This window comes from Lutzomyia longipalpis, chromosome 2 (genome assembly GCF_024334085.1).
Source record: "Lutzomyia longipalpis isolate SR_M1_2022 chromosome 2, ASM2433408v1".
Classification (NCBI taxonomy): Eukaryota; Metazoa; Arthropoda; class Insecta; order Diptera; family Psychodidae; genus Lutzomyia; species Lutzomyia longipalpis.
In genome coordinates, this window is record NC_074708.1 from 6,969,217 (window position 1) to 6,991,472 (window position 22,256).

The following is a 22,256-nucleotide window of genomic DNA, read 5'->3' on the forward strand; positions in this document are numbered from 1 at the left end:
TATTTAATTGTAATAATTTCCCATTTAATTCAAAGATTGGAAAATGCAAATTAACACAAAGGGGTGTTGTATTTCACACTGAGAGCTTACTTTATTGCATTAAACTCATTATTAAGTCAAAGCTACACCATGTGGGGCTACTCTTTGAGTCCAGTTGTTGGTGGTAAGTTGGAGGAGTTGAAGCTTTGTGCGTATATACCTGTGCGAGGTGTTTTCCGTTATACTTTTTCCTTGAAAGCGTGGAATTTTTTTTTTTGCAATTGCAAAATAACGCCTTATTTGCTATTTGTTTTCACAAACATTCTATATGCGCCTTTGCAAAAACATATGATATTTTCTTTTAAAGAATTTTTCTAAATGCCCGCACTATGTGGGGGAGGGGGAGTGGGTGGGTGTGTAGGTCAAGTTTTCTAAAAAAAATCATACAAAGGAAAAAAACTTACCAGAAGGGCGATATTGGGCAAGATAAGCTGATCATCCTCTTTATTTCCTTCCGAGAGTTCTTCCTGCCACACAAGAGGATGTCTTGGGGTTGTTGAAACTGTTCCATTGCTGTTGAACGTGATGTTTTCATGTGAAAGAAGTTCCCTGAAAATAAAGGGAGTAATGTTTAATACATATACACATACATATTTATTGCATAATCTACATAATTGCATTAGCCTTCTAAACTTTTCTATGTACATACAAAAGAAAAGCTTAAGCTTTTCCGCAATGCTTTTAGATTTCTCTAAATGATAACCTATATAATGCACATTTGTTTCGGCTTTAATCTATCGATTATTATTTACAAGGACTTGGTTTTGGCTTTGTTTGAGATTTTTATAATTTGTTTTTAATTCTCGAAATTTATAAGCAATTTACTTCTACTGTCAGAAAAGAGGAATGAATTATTCTTTGTAAATTGATTGTTTTACTTTTCAGTTTTAAGGAAATAAAATAAATCTGTCTAGAAGTCATGAGATAATTCTAAAAGGTGTAACGTGCACAAAATTTGAAAATTTGTCATTATGGGAGAATTAACGATCAATTCAAATAAGTCTCCAAAACCCAACTTACGCCGATGATCTTTTGTATGTGTATGTATTGTGTGGGTTTTGGGGTGGGGCAAGTTAATATGCCTTCTTCTTCTTGACAGAGAAAAAGTTTAGTACACCTTGGGAGACCGGCAGGAAAAGACCTAATTTTCCGTGCGAGTCGGACGTACCAGCAGGGGCGAAATCCCCCTGGGCCCCAGTGGCCATCCTGTGAAGTGTGCCACCCGTGAAGTGGAAGAGATACGCCGCCTGCCGCGGTGAGGAATCAGAAGGACGGAAGTATTTGCTGCAATTGGCGTCCAGTGGCAGCTACCGTGCCACTGCACACTCCCCGTCAAATTTGGGAGTTCCGCCAGGGCGAGGGATTTTATCCGGAGCCCCTCGTGATCCACAACTTGTGACACGACTCACTCTCAGGCAATTCAGAGAGTTCTGCGGAGTTTGAAGCTCATCAGAAGCAGCAGTGATCCACCATCGGTGACGACAGCCTCCCAGTCCATTTAGGGAGCACTGTCAAGGTGAGGGATTTCATCCGGAGCCTTTCGTGACCTGCAATTCGTGTCACGACTTACTCCCTGACAATTCGGGAGTTCAGCAGAGGTGGAAGAGCGTCTGTGACGACAGTAATTCATCACCCAAGCCGGCGCACTCCCCGTCAAATTGGAGAGTCTCACCGAGCCGAAGAAATTCAACTTGGGCATCCCGTGATCCAGCGATTGTGCCTTCCCGTGGGGTAGAAACATCCCCCACGAACCTAGTGACGTCGTCAATTGCGTCACACGGCAATTGGGATCACCCGGCCATCTGTGTACGGGCCTGGGTACGAGGAGAAAGGAGTTATCAACGACGACGCGGGATCTCGAGCTTCAGAAGGAAGTGCTGCGACGGCGACAGCGAATGCCGAGCATCGCGACAACAAGAAACGCCGCCCGGATGACGTGAAGAAGAAGGAGCCCGATTGTGTATTGAGTGGCTGAATAAATCGTCCCCGTTTGAGGACTAAGAGGAAAAATGATTTCTATAAATGGCGCCCAACCAGCGGTGGAACCAGGTAAGTACCCAATTTGAGTCTCATGCCCCTGGTAGCTACCGAAAATTAGAATTTTAGTGAAAAACCTTTGTGTTTCGATGCAATTTTTGCATTCTGTATTAATTCATTGACAAAGTTCCCCTTGAGTGAAATAAGATTTCCAGCAATTTTGGGCTCTTCTAGCCACCTTGTTGGAAAGAAAACTCGCGTTAAGGAATTTTTCTTTTTTTTCCGTTTTTTTTTCTTTTCTCTTGAGAAAAAATGGTTTTGGATTGAAAATCCAAAATTTTTGCTTAAAGTAAATTAGCCATGCGAGTTGGCATCTAAAATTAATTTAATAAATGATACAGAGCCTTTCTGGGGACGAAAGAGGGATATTCCGTGGCAGGTACTCCTCCCCCAGAACCTCTTGGTTGATTTGCACGAACAGGACGAATGAAGAGATTGAATCATTATCCTTTTTGAAAGGTCTCTTCCCTGTAACGGCAACAAATTGAATTAGAATTTTTAAAGATCTCTAAGTTTGAAAGTTTTCTTGCTTTTTATAAATTTTATCAACTTTTAGTTGATTTTCATTACAAAGTAGGGACTTATTTGTTCTGTGTGTTTGTGAATTTTGAAACTTAATGAGTTGACAAGATCATCAGTGTTTTCCTTTGGTTAATTATTACAAGGAAAACGGCGGGAAATTGAAGTTCTCGCAATTATGGGTAAAATTCTGAAATGGAGAAATCTTTGACTTTCTTTTAACCTTGTGGAGCCATGACATTGCTCCACGGTCAAAGTGCGTTCGATTATCACATAGCGGTGATCTCTCTTGTGATAAGAGTTGAGAGATAAAGTAAAGCTTTATCCCCCTAAAAATTTTGGGGATTCTTTTGTAGCAATTCTCTTTAGAAATTTTTTTTGCTAAAAACTTTTAAAATTTTACCGGTGCTTAAATTCAAGTCTTTTCTTTAATTGTGCACCATTGGGGATAATTTTAAATCTCTTTATTTGCTGTTGATCCCCTGTACTTTGATTTACTAAATTTCAATTCTAAATGATTTGCTGAGCGATTCCTCATTTCGGCATTGAGCGTGGGGCATGCGCTGTGGGCTTATCGGACGCAGGTGCCCTTTGATTTTCTGATCCCCGTATCTTGCTTAGGCAATCGATTAAGCGGGTTGAACAGAATTTGCTGGAACATGGGTGTCCGCTTTTCTCGCGTGCTGCGTCCTGCGGGCAATGATGAGATGAGGAAAATTATTTTGCTCTTTTTGGATTTAATTATTTCCGGGTTAATGATATAAAACTTTTTGAATTTTTAAATTTTGAAATATACAGTAATTTATTACAATAGTCGTGCTCTTTTGCGGATTTTATTGAACTTTATAATTCGCACTTGAAAGTTTGCACTTTAGATGCAATCAAATTATTAATTATTCTGCTAAATAATTCATTCTTTTCTCCAATATTAACTAAATGGCATGGCAGATGGTACACGGTTCGGTATATGGCGCCCAAATTTGATTTTTTTTTATTTTTTTGTATCGAGATTTCCCTGATGGAGTTCTCTGATTGAAGTTTGTGATTGAAGTTTTCCCGATCACCATTTCTTGATTTAAAATTTCTTTATTAAATTTTCAATTTATATTTTATTAATTCTTGCGTTTTCCTGATCCCTGCATCGGGCGTTGAGCATGCGATGTGAGCCGACTCAGGATGGGCGCCCGTTTATTTTCCGATCCTCGTATCTTGCCTAGCAATTGATTAAGCGGGTTGAGCGGAATTTGGCGGATCGCTTATCGTAAACTCTGTCCTTGCGTTAGCGTTTGACGAACGGTGATGGGGTTATGGAAAATTTGCGCTTTCCATTTGATAAGGATGTTTTTGGAACAGCTTGCATTGCTGGTTGGAATTTAAGGGAGAGAATTGCTTTGATTTAATTTAAACCTTCTGATTAGGTAGTACAAACATCCTTGGAAAGCTTTCTTGTTAAAGCGTTAGATTTTCTATCCGGGGATGGAGGTCTCCTCAGTGGTTCTTCGGCGTATGTTTTTCACGAGACCTCCTGTTTCTTTTCCCCGTTGTGAAGTGGCGCCTCCTTCCACGGGATTCCCAGCTTTAGTCTGGTTTATCCGGTTCGGATGTGAGTCCTTCCCTTTGGAAGAACTCGCCGGAAAAATTTTGGGATTCGTCCCGAAGTTTCGCCGTGGATTCTGGTTTGAGGAGATGTGTACCTTCTCCCAGATCCATCCGACTCCATTGAGATGTGAGACCGTTGGTGGTTTCTTTCCTCGCACTTTCTGTGTGAGGATCTCAATGAATCTTGATTAGCTTTTGCCTCGATGCCTCTCGTGAGAACAATTAATACTCTAAATGGGTGATTCTCTTTGATAATTCGTTGGGAACGTCTGGTCGGTTCGAGATCCTCCACTTTCTTTTCTTTTTATTTATCTCGTTTGAAATTCATCGCCAACCTCAGGGTTTAACTTTGTTGACCCTTGCATTCTCTTTCCTTTCCTTTATATTTCCAATCATCCAATATCACCATAAAACCAGGATCTGAATTTATTCAGAGATGGGTTAATGCCCTTTTATACAAGTTTTGCATGGAGAGAAGTAAATTAAAGCATGTTCCTCTGGAACTAGGTTTTAACTGTCTTTTCTTACTCTCTCCTTATTTATTCATTTTGATCAAACCGGAAGGAAGGTATTATATTGCTAAATCAAAAATTTATTATTGTTGATTCCTCAATAGTTGCAGTATGAGGAGAGATTGCATGAGCACCTCTAGGGTTGGTCCCTAAAAATGGTTGTTCAGCCTTGGGGCATCCTTGATGAGAGTCACGTTTTAAAATTTGTCAGAGTCGTATCATGCCTTATTTGGCAAGAGCTCTTTCGGATGGCATTCGTTGATTCGTAATCGGAGATGTTTGTTCCTCGAATTCTTTCCCCTGCACTTGGCAGAATCCAATTGATTCCATCCTTCCCAATCCTATGAAATTCATGCACAAGATGCATAGGACCCATCCCACCTAACTATTAGAGTCAATACTCCTTTCGCATTCTCGTCTAGTCCGCGGAAAAAAAAATCACATGAAATAAAAGAAAGATTCCTTCCTCTTGTTGCCATGCGACCACCTCCAATGGTAGGGCAGAAAAGTGTCATCTGGACCCATACTTATTCTCGTGGGCACATGGATGAATCACAGGAAAGCGAGGACGGCGTACCTCCAAGGTTGTCTCCTTCTTTTCATGGGTGCTCTCTGACGGTGACCTCGAGGCAAGGAATCGTCGAAAATTGAAGAGTGGTGGAGGAGTTGAGCGGCGAAAGAGAAGAGAGAAAGGCAAAACAGGAGTCAGATTGACAAAGAGCCCAATGAAAGGGGTGGTCCTTTACACCAACCTGGGATAACTCTGCATATGAGCCTTTTGCTCAAATGGTGGCGGCGACTGAGTTCACATCCACCCAGTACGCAATCTCACGGATGGAGCCGAGGCCCTGAAAAGCCAAATCTTCATCGAAGGTTCACCCCGTTCGTGCCCATGTCCTAAATTCCACCCCATCTACGTTTTTTTTTTAGAGAATGAGAGAAAAGTAATTCGGGGCCTCCGGGTGCGCTGGAGATTGGAGGAATAAAGAATAGGGTAGGGGGGCCGGTGAAATGCCGAGGGGAGGTGAGCTCAGTAAAGAGAGAGAGGAGAGAGAGAAGGAGAAGAAGAGAGAAGAAGAGAGAAGGAGGAGAAGAGAGAAGGAGGAGAAGAGAGAAGGAGGAGGAGAGAGAGAAGGAGAAACGGCGTAGAGGATTCTTTGCCTAGAGACCATCTGATGAGATGCTCCTGTGGGGAGTTGGTGTCGGCTAAGAAGGGACAATGGACGAGTGGACTTGTGTGAAATCTTAAGGTTCTCGGGAGACTTATGGAGCGAGGAGCCAACGAGAGATGCCAGCAGTGGTTAACGCAGTTAGGATCTTTCGCCCCCAAATCCGTTGTCCAAGGCTCGCGTTATGCAAAGCACGTGAGTCAATGTCTTACGAGTTTGCGAAGGGATCAGAGAGAAGAGGAGATAAATTTAAAGTCCATCTCACCTTTCCCCACACAAACAGTTCCGCGTTGCTAATAGCAAATGCTGGTAAGGAAAGAGAGACCATCAGTTTGAAGAAAGCTCAAGAAGCTTTATTAAGAATCACACCGCCTTCCTTCCAATTTTAATTCTCTCTAGTAAAACAATTTTTCCCTCCTTCACTTTCGTGACTCTCGCAATAATTAAGGATCTGCAAGTTAACTTAGATCCACAAGTTGAAGGAGATGTTAATCAGTAAATTTTGTTTTCATTTCATGGTATTTTTGAGTCTGATAAACCTGAAGAAACTCAATCTACATGATTGAGGAGAAGAAGACTGTGGGTTTTGAAGAAGAAGGGCAATTAGAACAAAGATATCCTTTGTCATTCCTTGATTTCCCTTCCAATTCCTTTCCTTGTCTTTTTCCACCTCGAAACCTTTTCTAAAGGGCGTGAGATTCACTCGAGGGTTTGGAGGAGCGGGATACATAATCCCCATAGTTTTCACCTCTTCTGGGTGCGATCAGCTCGAATTCCCTTTAATTTATTATGTTTAACTGCCGAGGTATTCTAATGGATAATTAATTATTAAAGTTCGTTTCTTTTTATAAATTTATGCCGAACGTGGAAGGTACCCAAAGCCAACCATTCTGTCCATCGCCAATCTTTTCTTTTCTTATTTAGTTGCATCACTTTCTTTGATATAGTAATTTAAACCTCTTTTCTTTTTTTTTTTTCTCCTTTTTGTTTTCTTTTGCAACAAAGGGGTGATGTAACGTGCACAAAATTTGAAAATTTGTCATTATGGGAGAATTAACGATCAATTCAAATAAGTCTCCAAAACCCAACTTACGCCGATGATCTTTTGTATGTGTATGTATTGTGTGGGTTTTGGGGTGGGGCAAGTTAATATGCCTTCTTCTTCTTGACAGAGAAAAAGTTTAGTACACCTTGGGAGACCGGCAGGAAAAGACCTAATTTTCCGTGCGAGTCGGACGTACCAGCAGGGGCGAAATCCCCCTGGGCCCCAGTGGCCATCCTGTGAAGTGTGCCACCCGTGAAGTGGAAGAGATACGCCGCCTGCCGCGGTGAGGAATCAGAAGGACGGAAGTATTTGCTGCAATTGGCGTCCAGTGGCAGCTACCGTGCCACTGCACACTCCCCGTCAAATTTGGGAGTTCCGCCAGGGCGAGGGATTTTATCCGGAGCCCCTCGTGATCCACAACTTGTGACACGACTCACTCTCAGGCAATTCAGAGAGTTCTGCGGAGTTTGAAGCTCATCAGAAGCAGCAGTGATCCACCATCGGTGACGACAGCCTCCCAGTCCATTTAGGGAGCACTGTCAAGGTGAGGGATTTCATCCGGAGCCTTTCGTGACCTGCAATTCGTGTCACGACTTACTCCCTGACAATTCGGGAGTTCAGCAGAGGTGGAAGAGCGTCTGTGACGACAGTAATTCATCACCCAAGCCGGCGCACTCCCCGTCAAATTGGAGAGTCTCACCGAGCCGAAGAAATTCAACTTGGGCATCCCGTGATCCAGCGATTGTGCCTTCCCGTGGGGTAGAAACATCCCCCACGAACCTAGTGACGTCGTCAATTGCGTCACACGGCAATTGGGATCACCCGGCCATCTGTGTACGGGCCTGGGTACGAGGAGAAAGGAGTTATCAACGACGACGCGGGATCTCGAGCTTCAGAAGGAAGTGCTGCGACGGCGACAGCGAATGCCGAGCATCGCGACAACAAGAAACGCCGCCCGGATGACGTGAAGAAGAAGGAGCCCGATTGTGTATTGAGTGGCTGAATAAATCGTCCCCGTTTGAGGACTAAGAGGAAAAATGATTTCTATAAAGGTTTTCAAGATTTAACTGAATTTTTGTGGCTTACCTGTAGACAAATGGACCAACTTCCTTAACTCGCAGCTGCTTGTCTTTTCCCGCGAGAAAATCCTCACTGTTGGTGATGTTAAAGAGGAAAATCTTCAAGTAGAGATCAACTGGGGGCTTTGCCCATAAATTGTAAACTTCGCCGTCCTTTTCAAATTTGAGCTTCCACTTAAATATTAAATCGTACGGATTGAAGATGTAAATTGCAATGGCAAATGTGACTGAGATGAGGCCCGTGGCCATAAAAAGGAAGGCACCTGCAATGATAAAAGTGACAAAGAAGTGATTGGCTGTGTCATCAATGTTATGAGCATATTTCACAGCACATGTGGAGTTATTGCCCATTAATAGCTTCGATTGGCGTGCGCGATGCTGTGAGAAAAATATATTCAAACGTAACGCGATGTTTTGTGATCTTTATGCCGGGCTTTTCAGGCAACATGTTGCGGTGCGATGAATAAGTTGTTGATATTCTTGAAAAATTTAATATCCGGAATAAAGAAAAGGTCTTTCTCTCTGTTTTACATGCCTTGAATTTTATCAAATTCCTTTACAGATAAGATTAACCTTGACCTTTAGGTGGTTACCACGCGGTTGTGCAAAATGTATCCACGCGTGAAACGCATAAAATTGATTTAAAAGAAATGTTGTAATAAATTTATCTCGATCGCTTTCTGAACTACTCTTCCCATGGGAAATCTCAAAGGCAGACAAATTGGCTAAAAGACATGCGGAAGCTCTTTAAGCTTCTCATGAATTGTCTCTCATTGTCGTTAAAACCGCATCGTGCCGTAATTGTAGAGGTAAAAGCAATAAATTGTATAGTTTGAAGCTCGCGCAGGAAAAAGAGATTTCCATAAGAGCTTCACGCCACACAGGAAGATAATACAAAGTAGCAATTTTCTCAATCATTGGAGGATAATGGTGTGGGTCAGGAGGTGGACACAACACCACGAGCCACCTGGCTCATTATGAATGTAAAGCTTTGACCTACAATTTGAAGGAGGCAAGGTGCCATAAAAGATAGCGTATGAAGCGCATCTTTGACACCCACAACTAACGATACAGTTCATTGAGCACCTCATATTATACGAGGTGAATTTCCAACTGCGATATTTACACACATCGCCTTCAAATACTTTCCTATACTTTGCGAAATTTCCGTTCAATACCATATTTGACATGAAATTCGATTATTATTATTATTATATTGTTTCCATATTATATTTTACAAATGAAATTGGAAAAATTAGCTCCCCCACAGAACCTTCTTGCAGGTATATAGAAATTTTTCTAGCATAGGAAAGTTAAGACAAGTGCGCAGAAAAAATTCAAGGAACTTGAATTCTCTATACACGATAACGTGTTTTCGATTACTTGGCTGAATATTATCATTTTGCATTGTTTACTTGCCAGGAAGAAGCTTGAGAAGATGAAAAATTAATTATAATTGAAATAATATGAAAATCAATGAAAATCTGGGAGGTGCTTTATTTTATTGAAACGAGAAAATTAATCGGGGTATTCACTCGTTGAGAATGTAATGTGTATGTGAGTAAATCATTGTAAAACATTGTAGATTCTAGGGGATTAACTAGAAAATTTAAGTAGAAGATTAAAAAAAAAGAACTTAAGATTATCTTCAAGCAACGTGTAAGCAAAGTATTATGTAAGAAAAGTAAAATTGTATAAGCAACATAATCTCAATTTTTCCTGAACTGATTCTTTACGTCGTGTTGTGCGTAAAGAAAGAAAAACATTTTACTTTTTACGTTAACTCTTACATTTTATTGTGGGTTTCCCCCAATAAATCTTCTTGTTCATCATCTTCGTCAGAAACTGAATTATTTTTTTTTTATAATAATAATTGAAATAATATGGTAATAAATTTACCACATACAACACCCCATTTCAAAGGTGAATCGAGTTAATTATAACCTATAGGAAGTACTCTTTTAAGAGTCTGAGAACGACAAAAAAAACATCCACCAATGCTCAGTAGATGACGCGGATGAGAATTATTGTGTTCTTGGTCTGTTAAAAAATATATAAATAAATTGTTGAGAAATAACGACATTTCTCAGAAGACAATCAGTACGGGATTGTGGTCGATTTATTGGAAGAAATAACTTGAAAATTTTAAATACTCGTTGAGGAAGTTATTTGAATTTCTTTTGAAATTTTTCACACTAAAAGCTCAAGCGTGGGATAGAGGTTTTTTTTGCATAGACAACTTTATGGGAAATCTCTTTTTTCATTGCATGTGAGAAGGAAATATGACGGAGCTTTAAAATACAGGGTGTATTCTAAGAAGTATTTCTCACGAAATCGACGGCCAAGTCAATCAATTAAATATATGATTCAGTGGAGCGACTCAATCGCTGGATAGATGTATGTTAGCAAATGCAAAGAATGTATAAACAACAAGATTTTTGTACTTTTATGCGCATATTTTAAATTACAATTAACTTTTGATAAAGATCATCATGAATTTTTTATGTTTTATTTCATTTCAATAAAATGGAAATATGACAAAATTTGAATTGAAACATTTTTTTCAATGAAGTTTTTCTCCATAGAAAAATTCAAAATGATGTTGTTTATGAAAAAATGTCAAAATATTTCCTTTTGGTTGCCAAGGCATAGGTAGATTAAGAGGAATTGAGCAATCTTTAGAGATGATTTTGATAGAAATAATTGAATTTGCACGATTTAAATGTAAATTAACATATCAAAATGATTCGTCTCTTACCAATGGGAAATTGACAAAATCAACTAAAATTCAAACTTGAAAAATATGCAGATGTTATTTGTCTTATACAGATGTGTCTCAATGAGTGAACTTGGCCTCTGATGGTTTATTTTTTGAATTAATTAATTGATTACTTTGTTACACAAAATCATAAAATTTATATAGAAGAATCTTAATATTTGTTCATGAGCAATATTTTTCCCTTAATAGGTTCACAAATTGAATTATCTCTGTTTTTTTTTCATTAAATTATGTGAAAGGAATCTTTACATTATTTTTTTAGTCACTCTTCATTGATTAAATCTATGCACTTTGAATACTTTTCTTTAATCTCACAATACATTGATTAACTTCAGGATACATCTTTCAAACAGATAAAATGTGGTTGAAAGTGAAATTTTTGGGAGATAGTCGTATAATTTTATGAGAAAATTATGCACATTAATATCAAATACGATGCTCTTTCCACCAAAAAAAATAAACCATAAAATTTACGTGAACATAAAAAATCGCAAAAGTCAAAATTTAAACCTCAAAACCTTGAACTTTAGGACACAAAAATGTTACACATGAACGGAAAAGTTGATGAAGATTGACGAGTATGTTGGAGGTGTAGCAATTAACGGACAGTCTATTTTAAAATTAAAATTAATAAGGTGGTAAATTGCATCAACCTTTTGCAATTGGTGAGGCGGAAACTCACAAAAAAAAACCAAACAAACACATGGCATACACCCACAAAAGTCTCTCAAAGTACACAATGAAAGAATATTACAAAATCCAACATAATATTTATTACAATTTATTATTAATATTGAAAAAATAAACTAAACTTTCACGTGCAAGAAGTTTCTATATAATTATGCAGCACGCGGTCAATTTGCTGCGCGATGCATTTTCCATTCAACGCACTCACTTTGGCTTGAGATAACATAGGGAAATTAAACGCACAAGAAGTTGAGTAAAGAAAAAAAGAGCTTCAACTAGCACTTGACCTTTCCTTTGTGTTGCAACACATATTTTCTCACTTTTCTCGTTCAGATTTAATTGATGTGAAATTGTATACAGTGATGGAAATAAAAAAAATAATGTTTTGCACCATAATGCTGGATAAATAGTTGATCTTTAACATTAAATACCAACTAATACAATGCGAAAATTTTCCTATGAATTCATCATAATCGAATTGTTGAAAATTAATTATTTGTAAATTAATAAAAAAATTATTTGATGAAAAAACTCTTAATTAATTGCTAAAATTTTTAAATTAAAAACTAAATAAATTTTATTCTACTTAATAGGAGTAGGGATGACTGGAGTTTAGTGAGTCAGCGTCCTGTTATAATTCGTAAGAATCAGAACTAACTTGAGGGTAGGTCTTTGGGAAATTCCATTTTCCTCTCAAACAGCAATAGTATTAGTTTTACAAAACTGATTCATTAGGTAATTAAAAAATATTCTTTTTACAAATAAAAGAAATTTTTAATATTGAAAAAAAAATGTTAAGAAAATGTAATAAAAAGCAAAGAAAATTTTTTTTATTCATTTACTGATATTAATCAATTCAATTTCTGTCTTTGATCAATTATATTTTCTTCAGGGATTGAGAAAATAATAACATAGATCGGTAATTAAAATTTTAATCCAAGAATATACTAGAAGTTCCCGATGGGAAGTAGAGAAGACAAAATGCAAGAAGTTTCTAGAATGCAAATTTAAAATCATTCACTGGAAAAGAATTAGTATTGATTTCCGATTTAACTACACTTAAATTGAAAAACATTCCAATAAACATATTCTCTGATAAATTAATTAAAATAAATTTGAAAGAAATAATTTTTTTTTCAAGCAAGTGCCCTGAAAACTTTTTTTTTTCTAATATAATACTCAAACTTTCTTAAAACAATTGAAAAATTGAATGTTCTGTTTCAAGCTAAAATAAAATATAAATTTTCCCAGCGTTTTCCAAGAAAATTGTCTTACTTTTCACGAGTCTTTAATGATTCTTTTTAATGAACTTTACATCTTTTGTGCGTGTCATCCTTTTATAATTTTGTAGATTTCACTTCTGCTTGCAAAGTTAAGAACTTTGCAAAGAAGCCGTTCGAATTAAGTCAACTCACGCACTTAACTTAATTTTCTTCCCTATTACCACTCAAATGATAAAAAAGGATCCGCAGAACAAATTCACATTTCATTACTCACGAGTGGCTCTCTAATTACTCCCATCACTGTACAACAAGGAAACATTTTTACTCACACGACAAACACTGAATTTCAAAACGTGCCCTCTTATCAAATTAATTCTTCTTTACAAGATAGTGGTGCTTGATGGCTTTGAAAAAATAATTATACAAGGAAAAGAACCTCCTTCAATGCCACACATTTTTGATAAGAAAAAAAACTTATCTCTTAAGCGATTCGAGATTGTTTAAAAAAAAATCAGTGCAAGTCTTGAAGATTTTTGCACATGCAAAACCCAAACTATACTGGGAATTATGCAACTTTTGGTGTGAGATTAAATAATTTCTAACCAACTTTCACGGAACATGTTCAATGCAAAATTTGCTGTGAGAGGATCATAGATGTTGCTTACTTTTTGGCCATCTGGCTCGTTCTCCATCCCTCCGTTTGTAGAAGAAAGAATCGAGAATGGAGAATCCATTGAGTGCTTGAGTATTCGACAAGCTTTTTCGGCGATCACTTATTCTTTGAGTTGAAAATTCGGTACCATTGCTTAGTCCTGTGCTTACGGCACTGTATCTTCTTCGCCAGAATTTGAGAAATTCTCGCATTTTATATTTTTTTAATTAATAGAATTTAAACACTAAAACTTATTAAATTAAAAAAAAACACCCTGGATATCCTTTAAAGTGAATATCACAAATCACGCGCACTTTGAGGTAACTCTCTGTTCAGGAGGTAACGAAAAAATATTAAAACAGATCACAGAAAGATCACTTAAAAAAAACTCCGAGGATCACACTAAATTCTGGTAACTTCTCCTGCCAAAAATAAAAAAAGTCTCTCGTCTTTGATGCTTTTTTTTTCAAAAGTATTTTCTCACTAAAGGTGAATTCGTTGGTGGACAAACTTGGAGGATCGCAGTTGAGCGTGCGATCGGTTGCGATTTTCAAATATGAATGAAATGGGGAATGAATGATGTTTAAGTATATTCCCCAGGTGCAATGCAAAAGCCACTATATGGTCGTCATTGCGACTAAAAGCTGCCCCGTGGAAACTTTCAGCTGACTCTATGCGCACACACCGTCCCCTCCACCACCCATCGCGATCGTGCTCCAATATCCATAGACCACCCATACGATCGCACATTTTTCCTCATCGGACTCCTCGCGTCAGTCTCTTACTGCGAATGTGTGAATCATAACCCACCTGTATGGCAGGTAGGGAGGGGGAGGAATAGATAGAGAGACAAGGTGCGAGAGAGCGAGAGGGAGCTTCGGCAGAGAGCTTTTTGAGAAAATATACAAGATGCGGAAAAAATGCATCGGAGATCATTTCCATACCTTTGGAATGGATCTTTTATTGACGATTAGGTGGCGTCTATTGAAAAATTCCAATACAATATTGTATTTTCATCCCATCCATGATTAAATTCCATCTCCATATCTCTATTAATAAAAACTCTATGCAATTGAATCAACATTAGTGATGAATATCGCGGTGCGCGCACGGTTGTTTGTGATAAGAAGTGGAAATATTTGTGAAGTTCAATGTCAGTTGGGTGGGCTCGATCGCGGTGGTTTTGTGTGCACACACAAGATCACTATGGGATCGGCGTGACGTTTACCACACTGCTTGATCATGGGGAAATCTCGTCCCACAGGATGGATTGCATTTACAAGTGCAGATAATGTGGAAAAATGTGACTAATGCGCCGCAGCCACACGGACATTATTCAGGAAAATGATCTCTTGCGATCTCAAGGCGCCTTCGCGTTGGTCATCTCGCAGCGTGGGCAATTGTGGGATTTTCCACTTTTTTTCCGCAGAAAAATTTTCACTACTCCCCCTATTCTGAGATATCAAAAATAGCGTCACTTTTTTTTCCACAAGCAATCTTTTCCCACATCCCCAGAATTATTTGCATGCAATCTAAGAAAAGAAAATTTCTCGATGAAAAAATTTTCCACAACCTCTCGTGCGAACATGAATGCATTTTTGCGGGGAAATTCGTCACTTTGCAGAGTAATAAATACATAAAAAATATATAAACATATAAAAATATATAAAAATATAAATATTGTACATATATATATCAGTACAATGATGGTCCAGCAGAAAAGGGAATGTACTGGTAAGTTTCACTTACGGGCTGTGATTCTTTCTTCAGATGAAAGTCCAAGTGTAGTGAAGTACAATGATGGTCCAACAGAGTAAAGGGAATGTACTGGTAAGTTTCACTTACGGGCTGTGATTCTTCCTTCAGATGACAGTCCAAGTGTGGTGAAAATTGAGATGGATAAATTTTTAGGAATGGCTTTCTCACGCAACGAATCACAGCCAACGCGCATGAGTAAGCCTTTCCCCAGAATTTACACGCGTTGGCTGTGATTCGATGCGTGAGAAAGCCATTCCTAAAAATTTATCCATCTCAATTTTCACCACACTTGGACTGTCATCTGAAGGAAGAATCACAGCCCGTAAGTGAAACTTACCAGTACATTCCCTTTACTCTGTTGGACCATCATTGTACTTCACTACACTTGGACTTTCATCTGAAGAAAGAATCACAGCCCGTAAGTGAAACTTACCAGTACATTCCCTTTTCTGCTGGACCATCATTGTACTGATATATATATGTACAATATTTATATTTTTATATATTTTTATATGTTTATATATTTTTTATGTATATAAAAGGCGCCCCGCTTCGCGGGGCGCCTAATAGTTTGTTTATAATATATGTGAATAGGTGAAACTAATTTTGATGTAACAAAATGGCAGAAGGCGGCCATTTTGAATTTTGAAATTAGTAAAATCTGATAGATCATGCCCACTATACCTGTTGAAACTTCAATCAAAAATCCTCTATCTAGTACCGTTAAGCCGATATAAGGCAATATTACAACAATCGGTACATATGGAAACCTGTTTTGGTCTATATCTCAGAAACCGCGACATAAATTTTTTTTATTTTTTTTTTGTTAAAAGGTGTGTCTATCACCTACAACATACTAAAATTTAATCGAAATCTATCGTCCAGTTTTTGAGATATTAATCGAAAACTGGTCGAAAACTCATCGAAAATGTTGTTTTTGATTGTAGGCCCTCTAGCGGTAACTTTTGAAACTTCCTATGTATACATAATTGTAGACTTTCTTGAGATCTTTCATTCAAAACCGGTTTGGTTCAAATCGGTCAAGCGGTTTAGGAGTTATGGCCGACTTTCTATAAAACTCTATATTTGCTAAACCGCTTGTCCGATTTTTGGAAATGGGGTATTGTTGAAAAGGTCTTAAAGGCCCATACAACATATTAAAATTTCAGACCTCTAGCTATAATAGAGGCTGAGATATAGCAAAAACAAAATTGAAAAAAATTCAAAATGGCGGATGCAGGGGAGGGGGGGTGAATTTGATATCATAGTTGGACGACTTCCAGTCGATAATTGAACTTTGCCGTTGACTGCAAGTCTCTATCTATTACCGTTCTCTTGTAATTGAGCTCCAAACTACGGCCGGCCGGACGGACGGACGGACGGACGGACGGACGGCCGGAAAAGTTTTTCGGCGCATACGTTTTTTGAAATGAAGCAGTGGTATCAACGCAGAGTACTCAACATCAAAAATTTCACACGTATGCTAATTTTTTTAATCTGATGCTGTATCACAGAAGTATACTTAATGATTTCAATTGAAGCTCAGTTGCGTGCTTTTTCCACCAAATCGACATTTTTGCTATATGGCATTTTTGCTTATGTTCTCTCTCTGGAATATAAACTGCGTGCAATTTCCGCGCGCGGGGTATGTAATTGAAATTTTGGACACAATAGGAATTTTTACTTTCTTGCACATTTCATTATATCATAGACATTTTTGGGAGTTTCGATAGCCCGCACACACTATGGATGATGAAAGTGTCTGACCATCGCGCTTGCCTTATGGGCTATTCATGAAATATGTATACTCCATCATACAAATGTTATATGTACACACAAGAACAACGATTAAATGAAAGAAATATGCTTATTTGTGGTTTAGAAGAAAATTTTCCATACGGTTTTTTATTTTCTGATGTATGACTCTCACTTAGAGACCGAAGGTCATGGCGGTGAGAGATGTTGATTTGCAATTTCCTCATTTTCTTTGGGGGGAATTTTCTTCAATTTATTGAGGTCAGAAGGACTGAAAGATCTCGTCAGCAGGAGGTATTTTTCTCACTAAATAAATCGGCATCATTTTACTTAATCATCGCATCTCCTTTTTCACAGTAAAAAACCTTGGAAATCTCAGAAGAATGAAACATTTTCTGAATGTAAAGCTTTCAGAATGGAGCTTTGAGAATACATACTTTGTATTAATTGACAAAGAATCAATTAAAAGTAAATTTTCTGTAGCTTTTGTTAGTTTCTTAATTTAGGGAAATTGTTTGTATCCTTCCTCGGGTCTACGAAAAATCCTTTTTATTGAATTTTCACAAAAAATGAATTGATTCAGTAAAAGGAAAAGTTTATTAAAAAAATTTCTTTCATAACAAAAAGTGACCGAAAATGAACTTTTCTTCCTTATCACATTTTTCTAGATAATTTTGACGTCAGATTTCATGGAATTTCCATAAATATTCTGAGCATATCTGGATTAAAAAGAAAACTAAATATTAATTTTTATTGAGAAAGTTCCATTTTTGAATTAATGTATAAACCAACAGTCGCAAAAGGGTTAAAATAATTTAGTTTAATGTAAAATACCTTTTAAAAAAATTCAAGATCGTATTATTCATTCATCAAAAGTATTTACCTTTGAAGATGAATCCACAAGAATGGAAATGATTTCTTTCAACCAACATAAGAAAGAAGAAAAAAGAAAAATAAGAATTGCATTTTCGGACCGGATGAACATTGCGTGCTCATAAATACTAACTTTTAGTCAATTGACAACTTAACTTCTTTTAGTCCAATAAAATTGTACTTTATACACTCATAAATGGCACTAAGCATGAAAGAAAACGCGAGTTTTTCTTCAACATTTACCGTGAGCGAACAATTGAGGTATCGCGCGCGGGTTTCGACATTTAATTTGAACTAAAATGGGGGTAATATTTCATTTTTTTTTTAATGTAAACTTTACCAGCCACTTGAGCATTTTACTCGACACTGCCAATTGAAGGGAAAAAAAAGATCAATGCAGCAAACAATTGACGCATGATCTTATCAATGAAGGTCGTTGATGCGTGAAAAATGAGGAAAATCCAAACAACTTCTTCGGCATGCAATCCATTTGTAGGTCAAATTGTTCCCGATCTTGTTCAAATTATCCAATATTGAATCGTTTCGTAGGCAGGTATATAATTTCCACTCTCTCCATGTCTTTTTTCATCACTCTTTTTTTCCGTGAGAGATCTTGCCACAGCAGAGATTATGATCAGCAGGGGTATATTGAAATGAGTTTTGTCTTTTAGATGTGCGGTTAGATAAAATTTACCAAACATTTAAATTGGGTGAAGTTGAGATAAAACACGTCAATCTTGATCACTTTATAGATGCAAAAAAAAATCACCAAAAAGTAAATAATCACAGCATGGATATTATAAAATTATTATGCGCGGTGTCCTGCATAGTTGCACGAAATGCCAAAAATTGTGGCACCGGCATGCAATGAAATTTGGGTTCATTTAGAAAAGGAATTAATTGAACAACACTAAATGTCTTGCCTCGAGGCATAATTGGATATTTTACTTGATTTAAAACAAAAAAAAAACGAAAGGTAAATTGAAATTTTCTTACCTGTTATGTTGAGCATAATGTAATTCTTTGCAGGAAGATTTTTCTCCACAAAAAAAACCAAGAAAAAAATCACAAAAAGGATGAAAATCAAAGAATTTAATTACAAACTTCTTCTAATAACTCAAAGTGTTTCTTCTCCAGAGACTTGAAGGGGAATGCTGCACACACGATCAATGCAATGAATCCTCCCAATGCGTTTGAGCTTTGCTTTTGATTAATTCGTGTGATGATTATACAATTTAAAGTATTAAAAGACGTAAGATCTGTTATTCTTTCACACGAATCGTCTGCCTTTGATAAGAAATAACCAATAAGATTGACACTATCATTGAGAAGTGGATTAGTAGCTCAAAGAAGGAGAATACTATATTTGCACTCAATGTGAATGGCAGCGAAAAATCCGCGAGAGTTTCTGCACTTGAAACACATCCAATTGCAACTTCCAAACTATATTTATAGAGCCCTTTTTTTCGGGCATATCGGTTTGCTCTTTGGTGAATTGTATGTGTTTTCCTTTTGACTGATAAGATTAGGAATTTCTACGACTGGAGGGGCATTTTCACTCCATTTCCCATCGAAATGATAATAAATTCTATAAAGTCTTGAGTATAAATGACGGGCACGTTTGGTATGGGCGCAGTTGTTTATGATCCCAAAAGACAGGGGGTATCGTCGTGTGATTGGAATGCCATTCGAGCAAATAATCTTTATAAGCACCGAAAATATTAGGCCTTATATAGTTTTTATAGACTTCAATGAGCTATCTATTATTTGCTTTTTGTTCTGAATTGAAGAAGAAGTTTTTAAAGAAAAGCACTTGTAGTTTTTTTTTTCATGATCATGATTTGCAAGGTCTTGAAAAAAAGCTTTATCTAATCTTATCTTATCCCCAAAGAGTCATTGGTAAAGACTCCTCATCTGTTTGTTAACCCTTCAACGAAAAAAAATAACGTTTTCAGTTCAAGGGGGAGTTTTCAGAAAATAAATTTTTCTTTAATTAAAAGTCAATTAAATATAGATTACAAATAATAAAGAAGGTTATAGCAATTGAGATTATTAACCGCATTAACGGCGATTACATTCGAATTAATAGTCTTTGACAATTTGTGTAATTCTAACGTTTGACATTCCTTTTCTAATGTTTCATTATTTGTTTTTCTAGTGGCGTGAAACATTTCTTTTCTAATAATTAACTTTTTTCTAACGTTAGATTTTTTAGCGCGGTTAGTTTTCAGTGTAACATTTTAAAACTGACTACATCGTTAGAAATCTCATAAATTCATAATCTTTAAAATCTTCATAAATCAATAAAATCTATAATATTGGAAGCACCTTTAAAAATCAATAAAGAAAAAACACCCAAATGTCCGTTGACAAATTTATAATCATTCAACAATGATAAGTTTATGGCTTTCGGAAACTATCAAAAGTAACTTTTATTGAGAATAATTTTTTTTTGAGAAAATCATAAAAATTCTTGAATTTTGTGAATGAAATCAACATGTTTTTTTTTTGTTTTTAATTTCCCAATGTTTATTTCTTTTTACTGATTTTCATTAATTCGTATTAACTGGGGCATATCGGACGATTAGGAGAAATTATGAGGTGATAAACGCATACAAACGTAACACGTAATTATTTATTAAATAATAGAGAAAAATTGTATTTTAATACACGACCATTCAATAACCCATTATTGTGATCAATAAGTTTGATTTGAAGACAAGCGCTATTCATTTATGAAGTGAGAAGAAAAAAAAATCACAAAAACATTTCGTAATAATGTGCTAAAATGTATGGAGAGATTTTTTTTTTATCTGAGGAAAAGAAAAGAGGTGATTTTCACAATTTAAAGTAAAGACGAAAATAATGGCAAAAAAAACTTATTAGATAATCTTTTGTTGATATTCAAAAAGAGTCGGATGTCATTTCACCTCCTAATGACTCGGCGGTTTCACACCGCATTTTATGGGTCACACAAGGGGCTAACAAGTACCAGCACTTGGCACATTGATGAAAGTAAAAGTCATCCATTTAGTGGAGATTTTATCTTTCAGAATATTTCTTGAAATTATCTAAATTTATTTTGGAAGAAAATGTTGAGAAAATTGTGAGATTATTTTCTTGGGGGCTTTTGGGTGAATGTACAAGAGATCTCAACAACAAGATCACATGCAATAGAATGCCTCTTGGGGAGGCAATTTAAGTGGAATTTAATAAAATAGAGCTATGATGAGCTATGTTGTCGACAAACTGATAAATCTACAGATAATCTCATAAATTGTAAATTATCCAGCATAAAAAAGCATGAAGACAGTAATCTTGTTTAACATCGTTCATTTATTATTTTCTCACTCAAAAACTTATCCTCTAAATTATCGCAATATTTAAAAAATTTATTACCAAGATTTTGTGATATTTTTTGTGTTTTTTTTATGGAATTTCGTTTCGATCATCTTTATGAGCTCAATAATGTGGTTAAATTGATTTGTTATTTTTTTTTCATATTTACAAAACCCAACGGATGTCGACCACCTGGGTGCATAAGAGGAGCATTAAAAAAGGCCATTCACGAAATAAGATCATTCAATTTCGGGTTTTTTTATGCGCAAGCTTCGCATTTTCTTTTACACCTCGTCGAGACATTTAAATGGTTTAAATGGTTGAGAAATTGAGTCATGAAATCACTTGATAAATTAAGTATCAATTTAGCATCGTTGTGTCGCATTAAATGCCCTGACACGGTGTATAAAAGTTATCTCACATAATTTCCCGCGCGTCAGTGAAAATAAAGTCAGAGGTCACAGACAAAACACGAGAGAGATTTATTATGATTTTGTATATAACGCATGATCACGTTTCTGCGCATTCCCTCAATCAATCAAACGTTGAATTGAGAAGGAAAAAAAAGTCATTCATTGACAAATGCACGCGACAGTGACAAAGTATCTAACTTTACGCAGAAATAACATTTTAATATTTTTCCAATAAAATAGTGCACGCATATTGGCACCGAAAGGTGGGAAATGTTTACACACCATAAATTATTTCCTATTAACCGATATTACTATTAGACTATTTCCTCTTATACATAACGCGATATCATCAATTAAGATAAGCTAATCTGGTTTATTGATCGAGATGAAAAGAACTCTGTGAGAGAATGTTCTCTCACACCAGGTGCAAAAGAGAGGTTTAAGATCAAGGTACAAAAGCACACGTGAGTTCTATTTATGTGTGAAAAAAAAAGTCAACACCTTACGGAGGAAACTTCCTCAATAATGAAGAAAGTCTTTGAGGGGGGAAATTAGCATAATTCTTCAGAATTATTTCTCCCATTTTAACTTTAACCTTAATAATATTTCACATTATTGGCACATGTGACGGATGAACCTTCATTTTGCTCTCAAAAGTACATCTACTTATCTGCGATCTTTCATTTTTATTTTTGATTTAAATATCAAGGCTCTTTAGCTAAAGTAAAATTCTATTCTAATCAAGGGGATAATTAATTGAATCAAAGATTTTTAAAAA

At 36.5% G+C, this 22,256-nt stretch overlaps 3 protein-coding genes across 4 annotated transcripts in view; 1 reads left to right on the forward strand and 2 right to left on the reverse strand.

Moving 5' to 3' along the window:
- Window positions 1-18,993, reverse strand: part of LOC129788998 (scavenger receptor class B member 1) — a 29,244-nt gene extending 10,251 nt beyond the window's left edge. The window contains exons 1-3 of one of the 2 annotated variants that reach the window (XM_055825583.1): window positions 18,723-18,993; window positions 8,007-8,262; window positions 444-588 (exon numbers count right to left, since the gene is read on the reverse strand). In XM_055825583.1, the coding sequence (XP_055681558.1) occupies window positions 444-588; window positions 8,007-8,262; window positions 18,723-18,738 (417 nt within the window). In that variant the 5' untranslated portion in view covers window positions 18,739-18,993. Of the gene's footprint in view, window positions 1-443; window positions 589-8,006; window positions 8,263-13,353; window positions 14,000-18,722 lie in introns of those variants that run through there. The other variant, XM_055825582.1, reaches the window with a different exon arrangement.
- LOC129788976 (dachshund homolog 2) overlaps window positions 1-22,256 on the forward strand; it is a 1,190,888-nt gene that overhangs the window by 204,439 nt on the left and 964,193 nt on the right. The window lies entirely within an intron of this gene.
- The window catches only part of LOC129788985 (uncharacterized), a 511,890-nt gene continuing 506,164 nt past the window's right edge, over window positions 16,531-22,256 (reverse strand). Inside the window, exon 7 of the transcript XR_008750412.1 lies at window positions 16,531-16,595. The gene's annotated coding sequence lies outside the window, so the exon portion shown is untranslated. The remainder of the gene's footprint in view (window positions 16,596-22,256) is intronic.